Consider the following 15,072-nt stretch of genomic DNA (forward strand, 5'->3'; position numbering starts at 1 on the left):
TCGTTCAATGAGCCCGTAATGCTTTTATAAATGTATAACGCAACATCGTATATCACCGACAATAAAACGCTGTGAGTGACTTTTATAGATCTTTTTAATAAAGAAAACGAGTCGTTACACGTCGTGTCTCGCTTTTATTCGACTCCAATTTGATAATATAACGAGGGCGGGAGGCAGGGGGTGAGTTTCTCTCTCTCTCTTTCTCTCTCACGCACGCACGCACGCACGCATACGCACGCACACACACACACACACACACACACTCCCGCTCTTTCGCAATCTCTTTCTCTCGTGTATATAATATTAATAAAATCACATGTATGCTCACAAAATAAATAGTTGGTACAATCAAATATATATGGACTATGGAAAAATTCGGATATTAACATACGTACGCTACCGGTAGTGTAATCGTTTCTCTAATAAATATAATAGGCCATTTAGAGCCACCACACACATATGTCAATAACTTTGTCATACAGCCAATCGTGAACATCGTGCCGAACTATCTAAAGGGGGCACACACTCGTTCTTCTTCCTTTCTTTCGTTCTCTCTCGCTCGTTTTTTTTTTTCTCACACGCACACACCGTCGTAATTTATATTTATTTCGAGCCTCTTTTCTTCCCTTTATCGTATCTTTGTCGCATCTTTATCGTTAACGACATTATAGTTGAATTACGAATAATGATAAGAACACATCGTTTAATTGCATCTAGCGCAAGTTAGCTATCTACCACCAACGTTATATAGAAAATACACGATAACTTTCTTGTCGTCAAACAGACCCATTTCACTACGCGCGAAATTCTTTTATAATTGACATATCCAATACTGCGATTTGCGCTGAAATTTTGTGTTCGTTCGTGGGCCCTCGTGAAAGAACGTAAAAGCCTGTTGGGAACCGAGTGAGAGTCAGCGTTAGAAGAGTCGCGTTGGAGAAAGAGAAAGTCGCGCACGGAAGCGCGTCCGAATGACTCGCCCGTTTGCGACTCCGTCCGTTCATTCGCGCGACATATTTCAGTCGCGTTCGTCGCGCGGCTTCTCGGGATCGCGGAGAAGTATCGCTTACGCACACACAAGCACACATCCACATACACACAGGTACGATAATGACATGAATCGAAATTATCATTTACCGCTTTATTCCGCTCGAACCGCCGATACGTTAGCAGCGCAAACGCCATTAGTAAAACTGACACAGTTATAGACGCGAAAAAAATCGCTTTACTCGCTACTCGACAAATACCAATGGAATAAAACGCGTCTTCCGATATATTAATCGATCGTATAATCGAAGAAGAAAGAGGAGTTTCACATCGTTCCCACGTTGGCCGCGCGCGCGAAAATTGCAAACCTCAGCGACAATTCGCCGCAGCTCGTCAGTTACACGGACAGAAGAACGCGCGCACGTTATTATATGTATCTCCAAGTGTAACCGATTAACGGGGGGGAAGGTTCACGATAATCGAATGTCGTGCAATCGTTACCTACACGAGGATCAAGAGGCGAAAAATTCATACTCGGTGCTCGTACACGCTAAAAACATTACATACAGCGGAAGATTTACCGAATCCGGACTCGAAGAAACACGCGTTCTCACACGCCTGTCCGTTTACACACACATACACGTTCACGCACACATGCATACTCGCGCCTCAGACACACCTAATAATACAATAATAATCGTTAACGAAGTTACAGCGAGATTCCCTAACGTAATCGCAATATATACCGATATGGAACGCTGTTCTCACCGCGACGAGGCTCGCATCGTATTTCCCAATTCGGTGGTCGGCCCCACCGACGGAGGTCGCCTTCGGCCGATACGGATCGGATACAATGAAATCTCTGTTTCACGACAAGCTCGATCCGGATCTTACTGCGTCTTGTGTTGATTAATTCCCTCACATTCCGTCGGGGAATGTGACGATAGAAAATGTCACGATACAAATACACGGTGTCCAGAGATCGGCAGAGGAGAAATTCGAAGGGATTTTATGTTGTTTTTTTTTTTCCTTTTTCGTCAAAGAACATCGATTAAGCCTTTAGTGGAGCAAGGAGGAGGTGCTGGGAGGTGGTGGTAGTTATGATTGGCGATGTGGATGGTGAGGGGAATCGGAATTATGATAAAAAGGGAACATGTATATCTATAGGTGCAATAAATTCCTCAAAAAGTGATTGGACAGTATGGTCATGTGTATAGAAGTACTGAGAATCCATCATATTTACTTCGTCAGGCAAGCTTAAGTCAATTACGGCTTTCACAAAGAGTTTCTCGTTTAGTCCCATTTGATTGGTCTGTCTTGGTAAGGGTAAAGAGTTTCTTAAGAGAAGTTGTGTTATTTAAATAAATTTGTCATCATTGTAGTAAACTTCTTCGACTTCCTTCCGCTCCGAGTGTTTTCCGTGGTATATATCGTCTAAGTTCGCGCATCGTTATAATATGTATATACACACATTCTCTTAATGGACTCGAAAGACTAGGAAATTTCACGCTACCTAAATATATTAACGTACTTGTACAATGTTTCATTGTCGCGCTGGTTGTGTAACCGCCGCGCGTGCCGTACAGATACCGTATTAAGAAACGTTAATTACTCGGGTTTCGGGTGTGTTGTAGTCGTAGGAAAAATGTTACTTTAAAGTGACGCGACGTCGTCGTCGTCGTTGTATTGTTGTGGTGGTTGTTTCTGTCGTCGTCGTAGTCGTCCAGTAAGTCGGTTCTGTTTCGGAAAAAGTGATGAAATACATATAAAGCGCTGGCAACTGCTGAATCGAGAGAGTTTGGAAAAGTCGGTGAGAGGAAGATCGCTAGCGTTCGCAAATATTCACCCTTAAAAATGGGACAATCTACCTAATAATGTCGACATAGATATATTAATGATTATTATTATTTTTTTTGATTAAGCGTAAAACTTATGTAATCGATACTTTTTCATCCTTTCATCTTGCGTCTCTCTAATGACTTAGTTAATATTATTTGTTTTACTTTCGGACAGTCTGTGAGACGACAGGTTACAGCAGTACGTGAAGTAAACCGTCAGCTTTGTTCTTTAACGACAGAGGTCCAGAGTTCGCCGCTCCTCCTCGCGTGCTTTTTTTTTTTCTTCGAATGTAAAACAACGGTGTTATCAAAACTTGCTCTATCTCCCCGGTCGATAGTTTTAATAACGTACAAGGATGGTATATCTCGCGAATCCGCATTGGCTGTCGTATTTACGGCAAGGGCAGTTTAATAATATCTGTATTGAAAATATGTTCGCGATAACGCAACTTCTTCGTCTTCTTCGTCTTTTTTTTTTTTCTTTTTGTTAGAGATTATACGTCACGGCACCTTGTACCTTTTGATTTGTTTTTCAGTTCACGTACCATAAACCTATACGTCGCAACCGTCGGGTATATAATAAATAATAGTTGTAATTAAACAACGCGCCTCCCTCGCTAACTAATTAACTTCACAAGACGAACCGCACATATCGCTATAGCCTAATCGTAAAACGTCCATTTACTTGAACATTGTTTATAACTATAACAACAACGACAATGATGACGATGATACATTAATGATAATGACGATACCGACGACAATCGATGATAATGATGACGATGACACACGATGTTGACAGTTATGAATTATCGGAATCGAACGACGGGGTGAGAGCGAACGATATCGATGACAAAAGTAATAATTACAATTTTATTGTTGCTATCATCGTTATTATTCTTAGTATTATTACTATTACTTTTATTATTGTTATGTATGCGAACGCACGGACCCGAGAATCACTGCCTTCCGGCCGTTTTCGTTTTCTCACCCGGAACAGAAAGTCTGTCTTAACGTTTCACCGGCCGGAAGCTTATTCGATAAGCTCCGTTTCATTCACGAACGGTAGATGAAGTGTTCAGCGCGGAAGGCAGCGTTGATCGCACACCGCCGAGTGCGTCAATGATAATGACCATGAGCTTAACGAGCCGGTCCACCGGTGTAGCGTGCCGAATTCATACGGAAAATCATCCACGTGCTCGTTCCGTTTCTTCTCCTCCTTCGGGAGGATCCTTTAGGAAGAGGAGGAGAAACGCCATTTCCCGCACAATTTCGTGCTCATGCACAAAATTGCTGGAAGGGCTCCTGAAGACGTTTACGCACGCAACATCCAGCAGAACCACTCTGTTATGCGGACACTCCAGATTCCTCGCTAGACCCCGCTCTCCCTGATGACGTGAGAGGCACAAGCGCGGTACAAGGGTGTAAACGCTTTTAGATGAATGCATCTATATACAGGTGCACATCATTTCGCGAGTGCCACGGCCGAGTTGACGCAGCCCGTCGATATTCCACTTCATGTACTCCTCTATTATTATTATTATTATTATTATTAAGGTTAATGTTATTATTATTGTTATTATTAACTCGTTCTCCTATCTTACACACATACTGTATGCTATCTGTTGTTTTTTTCCTCATGGAATGCTTAAGTGTTTCAACGTAACCGATGAGATATACCGACGGGATGAAAAACCATCTTTCCGAATTGAGTATAATATCCGTTCTAGAGCCAGCTACGGTAGCTTTTGTTATCTCGTATTATCACTTCCAATTTAAAAAATACAATGAAACTCGCCGATTCGAGCCCTCGTTATTTACACATTATTTGATGCAAAACGTCTGCGAATATAAATATTACGGGGGAAACATACGCCAGGGCTAACTTATTAAATTCAACACGAATGGCGTGTACTGCGATTCTCGCTGATCGATGACCTGCTGCAAGTTACGCTATCTTGCCGTGAGTCTCTCGAAAAAATCGAAATTTCCTTATCTATGAGCAAATGTCGTTTCGTTTTGTTCGATCTACGTCTCTCTCTCTCTCTCTCTCTCTCTCTCTCTCTCTCTCTCTCTCCATTTTTCTTTTTTACGTCTAGATCTATAACGGCGAATGTCCTCTCTACCAGTCTTGTTTTCCTTCTCCATTCCTAGGCATTTTTATTATTTAAAAAGTCATTGAACCCTGTGTGACTGTATTTCTCTCTTTCTCTCTCTCTCTCATTTTTCTCTTCCCCTCTCATTTTCGTTCCTTTGTTTCTTAATGAACTCGGTTACCCAGTTTACCTTGAGCCATTACTGTACTAGGCTTTATATTTCATCAAAGTGTCACATTTCGAACAACGCTCTCTCTCTCTCTCTCTCGTGTACATGGCACAATTAAATGTAACGCCTTTCACTCAGGCGAGTCTCCTTTTAACCTCTTCCGCGCGCGGTTGCGCGGATTGCACGAGGAAGACTTTAGAATTACGATGCTTATATATTCCCTTTACTGGATTTATATATATTGACTATGCGATCTCTATAACATCTCGATGCACGATATGCCGATAACCACGCAATGTAAAATCCGTATGTAATGCCGCGTGACGCCGATAAATGAACCGAAAAAGAGAAAAAAAACTAAACCCGTCGACTAATTTTCGATTTGTCTATAGCACAGGCAAGAATACGCAAGGGTATTCGCGATTGTATCGAGACGTTATTTTGTTAAAAAGATCCCGCGCGGTTCGGAGTGCAAATCACTACTACAATTGGTTTATCGTTCTTCATAACGTTTCTAACATTGAAAATGATCGAAAACGTAATTATACAATTATTCACTCGCTCACGTTCGCAATCGACGGGAGAAAGTTTTCAGCATTGGCAATCTTGAAATTCGGTGATCAATCGTCGCTGCTGCTGCTGCTACTTTGACGTTACTGCTGATGATTCGAGGAAAGACTGTCGTCGCAGTAGCGCTCGATTCGACGTTAACCGCTGATAGTATGGACGGTCCACATATTTCCAGAGCACGTTAAAGCCGCCACAAGCTAGATCTACGTGGTGCCGATGTTGATCCTGCAGTGGACAAAAAGTAGAGAAATTTCGTCAGAGTCCGATTTAGGGGCGATTTTTTTTTACTATTGCTCTCATGATACGTAGTGAATGGATGTCGGGAATTTCTTCAGATTCTATTGTTAATTCTGATTTAAGAATATGTATGTGTGAACAGGGTCGAGGAAGTGATCAGTTCGCACTGATCGATGACGCGCTCGGAAAGCACAACGATTGAATAGACGTCGAGACGTAAGCGGACATTGCTTTCACGCGTGTTTGCAACTTCGTTCGGACGTCGCACCCTCTCTCGTCTTCGAAGACACTTCGAAGGTACAGGAAGATCGTCGAGGAGACCGTTCGCTGGTGACACTTCGCCCGATCTTCGAACAATTGCTGTGTTCTCCGAGCGCGAGTTCTTTGCGATACAATGAAGGGGGCGACAAAAAGAGTAAAAAGAAGTGTACTTTTTTGGAAAATAATTGTACCCCTCGTGTGTTACGACATCCTCCTCTACCTATGGTTGTACCGACCAGCATGTGAGACAGCCACCATCTCAATGGGCAGGGATCCTCTTCGCTTGACTAGCGGCTCGGGGGGAACAGCCTCGCGTTTTCCCACCTCCCTCTTCCACTTGAGCCACGTGCCGTTCTCGTTCCCGTCGGTGGACGCGCCGGTGAACATTTCCGGGCCTCCGCTGCTGCGTCTCCTCAAGATTTTTTTGCGGTTTCGCGGCTTGTTATTAATGCTATTTCTACTGAACAGATCGCGGCGTAACTCGGATATGTCTGCTGGCACCGACCCCCGTCTCGGCGACAGCATCCCGGAAACGGTGCTGTCGAACAGTCTGCTGATGCCGTTGTTGTTGCTGCTGCCACCGGTGGTGTTGTTGTTATTGTTGTTGTTGTTCATCGGGAAATTCTCGCGCTCGCCTGGAAATCAGTTCACCGTTCGTTTCTCACGAGATGCTAAGATGCGCGCGTCTTGTCAGCAGGGTTCTACCGTAGATTTGAAGATCGACGTCTGGATATTTTACATATTGTCTATGCGATACGTTTACGCGCGTGAGTATCTGTACTTACTGGTTACACTAAGGACGTTTCCCACAAGATTTCCCAGCGCAGCTTCTTGCGGAAGACTAGCTCTTCTTAGGGCCGAAAAATTATCTCCACGAGGTCCTAAAGCGAGCCGGTTGGAACCTCCACCTAACGAACGCATCATACAGATAAGTAAGACACGATACATTCGCGATGTGTGGCAAGTACTATAAAGACTGTAAACAAACTATAGGCACTCAGGGTATCGATCACGTAACTTTTCCTCCGGGGCGAAAAGTGTTCTCAAATAAGAAAATCTACACTTTTCACGAATTCACGCTGGAAGAGAAGATTCATGATCTACCTCCGGAGAGTCGTGAATCTTCTCCTCTGGTGTAAAATTTTCTAATTTGAAAGCAATTCATTTTGCGTCCTAGGGAAAAAGTTACGTGAACGATACCCGGAAGGTAAAGGTTTCACAAATTGAAGATAACAGAAAAGGAATCTAGCGTCAAGTGCAAAAATGAAAACGTGCGGGTACCTTGATGTTTAGTGATATCAGTCGGTACAGATCCGCGTCTACAATTATGATCGACTTTGGCAGGAACGGGAGTTGGAGCAAAGTCGTCCAATCTCGATAAAAGGCCAACCGGAGCTGATCCGCGTCTTCTCGCCCACCCCTGCGTTTAACATTGCGGATAATTACGGATAAAAAAAAAAACGAAACGTACACGGACAACAAAGAGGATGGTACAAGATAACAATGCTGGAATAAATAATTTAACACTGAGGTGTGAGATGACTGTAAAAATAAACGTCTGACTTCTAAGGACGGTGTTCGAAACACGTTGTATATTCTTTTCTATATCAGAGCTGCAGACGGAATGAAAGTCCATCCCTTTACCTGACTGCCCCTGCGGGACAAGGTTGACGCTTTGGACTCGTCGCAGGCGCGCGGATCGACGTTCTCCTTCATCTGCGCGTCGGGGCTCAACCTCGCCATCTTCGAGCTCTTCTCCTTCGTGCCGTCCGACTCCCTCTTACTGCCGATCGCGACGGCCTCGCTATTCGAATCACCACCGACACTTCGTCTCGCCTCACCACCACTGTCACTCGACGAAGACACACTATGATTACGAGGCGGCGAATCGGGAGGACTACCGATAAAGAACACTTTGTGAGTGCTAAGCTCAGAGGACACCGGTATCGCGGTGAATCGTCTACCTGCGCTGTCGGCCGCGCTGACCGTTCTACACTCTGCGACCGGGGTCGAGTATCTCCGCGACTCTTGATCGGCACTCTTAGCCGACGAAGCGCACTGGTCCGACCTCTTGGACGACAACGTAGTCCGCGACTCGTGCATCGTCAACTTCACACCACCGCGATTACTACCACTACCGCTGTTACTACTACACTTGAGCTCGACGTTACAGCCCGAGTGAGTTTTACATTCGGCGACGGACGTGTTGTCCTTGTCGCCGTGAGGTGAGCCGCTGCCGCCGGTTAACGTCGCGTAGAACATTCGCGTGGACTCGGCGTCTTGAGCGGAGGAAGGCCTTTTGTGGCGATGCTTGGAGAAGGAGTCGTCCGGGCGGATGGTCTGCATGGAATGGCGCCGTTGCTCCGAGCTGTGCGCAAAGTCGTACTTCTGCTTGATCGTGTCCGACAGGGTCGAGCCCCGTCTCTTGGTGGGCAGGTCCAGCAGCTCCTTCGAGAGTCTCGGCGGCAGCACGTTGGAGGACTGCCGGCTCGGGTGGCCGGTAGACGGTGAGCAGCACTGGCCGCCGCTCGAGCAGGACTTCTCCTCCTTCGTCGGTGTCGAGCAGCCGGACGAGCTGTCGGCCTCCATCAGGATCTGAGTGTAGCACTGCGACATCTCCGCGGTGGCGGACATGTACCTCGTTCTCGCGTACGGCTGCAGCGGCGGGAAGGTCTGCTGTCGCGTGAGCTGCTTCGTCTGCAGCACGCCGGGCTCCGCCGACTGCAAAACCGAGCTCAGCCTCGAGGCTTCGGTGCTGCTGGTGATACTGGCTATGCTCGTCTCCGGCAGGAGATTCTCCGCGCTCACCGGCCTCTCGGTGGCGCTCACGTTGGACGATCCGCCGACGCTGCTCTTCGAGGACAACAGGGACAACGAGCTCGGCCCTACGAGGAGGCCTTGATCCTCCAACTTCAGCAGGGTGTTCTTCGACTTGACGTGTTCGCTCGGCAGGCTCTCCCTCCTGGCGGCTTGCCTCGGCGGTAGGAGGCTCAACGGTTTGGAGACGCTCAGCGGTACGGAGTGACGCCTGCCGACGCGATCGAGGCCGACTCGACCCGGCAACGTCGGCATCCGCGACGTCTGCACGTACGCCGCCGGTATCAGCAGATCGATGCTGCCGGAATCCTCGTCGGCGCCCGTCTCCTCGCCCGAGCTAACGCCTCCCTCGGGCTCGTCCAGCTCGGAAATCTCCGTCTCGGTCTCCTCGGTCGCTTCCTGCGTGATCAACGCCTCCCACTTCTTCTGGTTCGCCTTCAAATACTCCATCAGCGAGACGCTCAGCCCGTCGCCGAGGAAACGGTGCCACTCCACGTAGAGCGGCGTGACTACGTGCTTGAAGAAGCCGGCCTGTATCTTCGGGATGCTGGTGGTGTGTCGGTCGCACAGCGGCGTCACCGGCAGGTTCAGCCGGCGCTCGTAATCACCCTGTCTGAAGAACTCCTCGCACACCTTGTAGGACCACTTCCTGGATATGTCCCATGGCCGGCACGGGTTGGAGATATCGGCGCACTTAAGGGCGATCTGCAGGATGAAGTGGCGATCCTCCGCGCGCTTCATCTCGAGCGTGTTGTTGCTCAGGTAATCCTGCTCAGATGATCCGTGAAAGGCCACGGTTAAAATCGATCGAACGGTATACGAGGTGCTGCGCGGCGGAAGGCTTGCGACTACATACCCTGAAACGCGTGAGGAACTCCTGTTGCCTGGTGATATCCGTCGCCAGGATCAACGAGCTGATATGCCGCTGAAGTTCCGGCCTAACGTCGGCCGACAGCTGCGCCGAGACGCCGCTCTCCAGGAGGCATCCTATGGCCGACCTCCAGTGGTGATTCTCGAGGACAGATGTGTTCTGGAAATTGACCGAGTTTTCATTCCGACATTCTAACCGTCATCGTCACGATCTGGTCGATAAATCCTGATCGTCGGAAATGCGCTCCTTACCTGGTAGAGCGCGGCCAAATGATTGCTCGTCGCTACCAGGAACGGCTGATTGACGCCCGGATGGTCCAGGTCGTGCGTTACAGCCGCTATTAAGGAAGCCATAATCTCGAGACTGGTTAGGTGTGTCTTAATCTGAAAATTTACAGGCCCGGTCATTTCGCGAGAAGAGCGACGAGAGTGGATCGCGAGAGGCGCGAGTTAGATAACCGGACCGCTCATCACGTTCGCCCGACAGAACCGTGAATAAACAGTTACCTTCTTTTCTTGGAGGAAGCAATGCATCGCCTGAGTGACGTCCGTCGCGTGTATACTGTTGTGGTAAGGATTTGTACTATGATAACCCTCCTCGATAAAAGCTGCAATTAATGCGATTGTGGGAATTATTAGGCCACCGAGAGAGAAAACATCGCAATGATTCGTCACGAGTCCTCGCTTTCTCGCTTCTACGTTATTATTCTTCGAACGTTTGATACGTATTACAAGTCACCTGAGAATATCTAAAAAGAATCGCGCTCGTTCGTTTTAAGAATGTATTGCCCATCAGTATGTCGTATTTTCACTGGCAAAGGGATCGCTCATAAATTTAGTTATCAACAAGCAAAATTACGTTCCTGTATATTTATTTCGCTACCTGAATAATAAATGTTAATTTGGAATAAAGTTGAGGTAGACATGTGTATGCAAATTACAAATACGAAAATATTATTTTCTTATTTTTCTTATCAATGCTAATTTGTTGCAATAGTTTACCTAATAGAGGTGAATAAATAATAGAAAGAGATATGTAAAAGTATTTAAATATGTGCATATGTACATATATTTCGAGTATTACTATAAGTTATGGACTTTACACCACTGTATATTCAAAACAAAATGGCCAATAATTCTGAAATATTTTTGTATAATGTCTGCATGTTAGCCTTTAATACTATAATTTTCAACTTAAAATCTTATTTCTAGGAAATATTAAAAAAAGAAATTAAAAGTAGTTAAAGAATAGAACTAAAGTTTAATTAAATATAATTAATGTTACATAATATTTCAATATATACACAGCACGTTTCATCGAGTTCTTATCGAATTCACCTTGCAATCTACTTTAAAATAGAATAACTTTTAATCCAAGCTGTGAATTGCTGTCAAATTTTTTGCGTCACTTTAAAATACAATGTAGATCAATTTGTAACATTTTTCATAAGTTTCTCATTATTCTGAGTTATGGGCAATACGTCCTTGAGCGATGCGTTGTAATGAAAAATTGCGAAATACACAATGAAAATATTCGACGACAAAATTAAATCCTCGTTCCTCGCCAACGTTATATCGCAAGCCTGGCAAGCGGCGTCGTCGTCGTCGCGGCGTAGCGCTTCGACGACAACATTCGCGAATTAAAGAGCCCTATTTTTAAATGAGCAATGTAGGACTCGTAGAAGAAAAAAAAAAGCCGTGAGCACGTATACATAACACCGTGCGACGATACATAATTTTCCTTTGCATGGAAATTCATGGTGGAATAAATAAATAATAAGTGCCGCGTGGCCTATAAATACCGAAACATTGCATAAGGGAGCCATTCCTCTTACGGGTTCGGCCCTTTTGAATATTTAATGACGACGAATAGCTTCCGACCTGCGCGTGTCGCGCGGCTACAGTGATGCGAGAAAAAACAACGAGAAAGAAGGAAAGAGAGAGGAAATCTCACCGGAAAGATAACGGTGTGTGTGTGTGTGGCGAAACATGATACTCACGAAACGCCGCACGTGCCCGACGCGCGTTTTCGCACGTTGTGCGAGCGGAAAATAACGACGATGGCGCGGTGTGCGGGTTTTATAGAAATAATTAAGCGCAAAGGCCGCGCGAATCATATCGAATATCCCACCGGCGAGAAAACGCGAGAGCGAGAGAGGGAAGGTTTAAACACACCAAATATAGCGGCGAGTCGAGTAATTCTGTTGTTTGTCTCGTCGCGTTATTTGCGATCTCGCGGACGCGTTTCCGCGTTAAATTGCGGTTTCGCGAAAAATCGACGGTATGCGTGCGTGCGCGGTCGCGCGCTCCAGGTGTTTTAGAAATAAAACATAGCGATCCCACACGTACGTATGCGATCGCGCGTAACTTTCACTATCGTCGCGTGTGTATCTCTCTCTCTCTCTCTCTCTCTCTCTGCGTGTGTGCGCGCGTGTGTGAGAATGTAAATGACAGTTCCGATAAACCAGCAGGTTGATAGCACGTCCGCTCATTTTTAACTATGCTCGTTATCTGTCGCGGCATAAGCGTGTGTCGTTGCTCACTCGCGCCCCATTTTACGTGACGGACCTAACGACACGCACACACACACGCAAGTAATCGCGCACACGGCTAGACAAACCGCTGAATTGCTATTTAAGTACACGGAGGGCACGAGTGGCGAGAAGCGCGGTGCGCGACGTTAAAATTAGATAAAAACCCCGCATTTATCGCATTTTTTTTTTCACGTGCGTCACGTTATCGATCGTTGCGTACGCAATTCTCGTAGCGCAACTTCCTCCTCCGGCCTCCGTGGAAAATATAATCATCATTTCGTTGCGACAGCAGCGGGAGAGCAAACTCGCGCCCCATTCGCCGGGCGACGCTATCGACCGGATTGAGACGATGCAAAAATGCACCCCGCGACATCCGAAGCGGATTCGCCCGTTTCGCCTCGCGCACTTGTCGCACGCATAACGACATATTCGCGTCCGTTGCGCGCGTGTATCATCCGCAATCCGATTGATACACACATACATATTACACAGCATAGGCAGGGGCGCGAGCTTCCGAAATTCCGACTCGAAGATTCCTGTAATTCCCGCATACGCTTACCGAATAACTTCCACACGGTTACGACGTCCAAGTTGAAGTGTCGTAGCAGCCCGTACCAGTGAAAGAGATGGACACACAGCACCGGCAGGGAACGACCTGGAAATCAGACGCGACACGTCAGACGGTCGACGACACATCTAGGTACGTGTACGAATGAATTAACCGATCATGCTCTTCCACGTGTCCTCGAGCGCGCGTTTAAATTAGACACCCAGTCAATGTTCCGAGCACGTCGTCGTGGCGAACAACTCTCCTCTTCGGCCGAATGGGCAACGAGACCTTGTTTGTGTACGAAACAAGCTTCTGAATCTGATCCAACATATATTACCGATCGTGTATTTATCACCCGATTTATTCTGTCTCCCCCCGGAGGTCAAATTATCCGTATAATGGCAGTACTATCGATTTTTCATCGTTGAATCAATTTGGCAACCGAAACTCCTGTGTCAGGTCTGACTCGGTCGCACGGAAAACTGAGATTTGGTTCTTCCCGAGGTGGGTGTACCATTGAGCGAACGAAGAACGAACCAGCAGCGAACGTTTAATATGACCGTGTATACTGATGTCTAAACGCGCGTGAACCTTCCTCGAATGAACCACTTCATGAGCAAATCGACCCGACGAATATCCTGTACGGATTCGTACTGGCGTGTGTAAATTGTAACAACGGGAGCTTGGGTTCGCCGTTCGTCTCTCGTTCGTTCGCTTCAATGCGTTAAGCCCAGATTCAACCGATCTTTTTTTGGCAGCGTGCGAAAAGATCGAGGGCTCGTCCGTTAATTCCTCTCGACGATGTACCGACGCAGCGCGGCGCTGCTACAATGTGTGTGAGTGTTAAGAGCCGGTTGAAAAAGCATCCCGCAGCGGTGGTCCTCGAATGAGCGACAATCGCAATTAGCTCCGTCAGTGATTTACCGCTTTGGCGCGCTCACGGTGACGTAAATGCGCTCTTCTGTGCATCTCGTGTCGCCGATTCGACGCTCTCGCGCGCATCTCGAGCGTGAGAAAATAGCGCCTCCGACGAACGAAAGGCGTCAGGATCGCGCAGCGATTGGCCGCGAACCAGGTTGGCGTCTTCTCGTCTCTCGACTTCGCGCGAGACGGCTGCTTCTTTTCGCGCCTTCTTTCGGGAAACGCGCGACCCGCAAGAGTGCCCCGCGCGAGAGGAATTAAGAGGCGCGCGCTTGCCTGCTCGAACACGATCTAAGAATCGATCCTCGTCTCCGCTCGCGTTGACAACGCGGCGAAACTTGCCAACAATGAACGATTTCGACAATACTCACCGCCCGTGACCGTTTCCAGCGTGAAAGCATTAAATCGCCAGTTTCCGGCCCTTTGTAATACGCACTGCAACACGGTAATTCGAATACGGTAAGTCGACACACGAGGCTCAGGTAATTCGATTTGGCGGAGGAGAAACGGGAACACGCGCACGTATTCAACGACGAGGAGAAAGAACGGGCGCGAGCGAACGAGCGTGTAAAGCGTGCCTATAAATACACCTAGCGAGCGAACAGCGAATGCAAATTTTCGTTGTTACGTTTTTGAAGGATGCATATGTCGCGACAAATCCGAACGGCACGATTCTCAGGCCGATTTGCTCACAAGGCGACTTATCAGATGATTTTAAAAGGAAATTCGCGCGCGAATACATCACACACATTCGCTGTCCGTTCGTTGTTCGTTCGCTAGGTGTACAACGCACCTTTGTAATTTCCACTGGGAAAGGTGGTGTGTCGCCATTGTAACCGGCCGAAACGAGCAGAAAAGTTCCGGAATATTTTCGATGTATCGTCCGCCGTCGATATTGCAACGGCGAGAATCCGTCCTCGAAATGAAAAGGTCAGTCCCGAGGGTTGTTAAATCCGAAATAGTTTTCAGCCGCAACGAGGAGGATAATCGCGTTCGGATTTAGCCCCGGTACGCGCGTTTGTGCAAACTTTGAAATTTTTTCGAATGTACACGTCCTCCTCCTCGTAGCTGATAACGCAATAAATCGTTAAAATGCACATTGCGTGCGGCTGCATATCATAGCCCGATATTTTTATATTTTTATACGCGAGCGTGAGTCTGAAAAAAAATGAAACGAAAAAAAAGGCAGACCGTTTAAGGACGATGAGTCGGGGGGGGGGGG

The 15,072-nt window shown here is 47.0% G+C and overlaps 1 protein-coding gene across 7 annotated transcripts in view; it reads right to left on the bottom strand.

Moving 5' to 3' along the window:
* Nucleotides 1–2,004: 2,004 nt before the first annotated feature.
* Nucleotides 2,005–15,072, bottom strand: part of LOC106748419 — a 69,914-nt gene continuing 56,846 nt past the window's right edge. For 4 of the 7 annotated variants that reach the window (XM_014626904.1, XM_014626898.1, XM_014626902.1 and 1 more), the window contains exons 5-14: nt 14,222–14,285; nt 12,939–13,034; nt 10,353–10,453; nt 10,098–10,229; nt 9,832–10,005; nt 7,803–9,743; nt 7,440–7,578; nt 6,944–7,066; nt 6,395–6,793; nt 2,005–5,885 (exon numbers count right to left, since the gene is read on the bottom strand). In XM_014626904.1, coding sequence (XP_014482390.1) covers nt 5,842–5,885; nt 6,395–6,793; nt 6,944–7,066; nt 7,440–7,578; nt 7,803–9,743; nt 9,832–10,005; nt 10,098–10,229; nt 10,353–10,453; nt 12,939–13,034; nt 14,222–14,285 — 3,213 coding nt within the window. In that variant the 3' untranslated portion in view covers nt 2,005–5,841. Of the gene's footprint in view, nt 5,886–6,328; nt 6,794–6,943; nt 7,067–7,439; nt 7,579–7,802; nt 9,744–9,831; nt 10,006–10,097; nt 10,230–10,352; nt 10,454–12,938; nt 13,035–14,221; nt 14,286–15,072 lie in introns of those variants that run through there. The other 3 variants (XM_014626901.1, XM_014626900.1, XM_014626905.1) reach the window with 3 other exon arrangements.

Source organism: Dinoponera quadriceps, unplaced genomic scaffold (assembly GCF_001313825.1).
Source record: "Dinoponera quadriceps isolate SergipeBrazil2010 unplaced genomic scaffold, ASM131382v1 scaffold2183, whole genome shotgun sequence".
Taxonomy (NCBI): domain Eukaryota; kingdom Metazoa; phylum Arthropoda; class Insecta; order Hymenoptera; family Formicidae; genus Dinoponera; species Dinoponera quadriceps.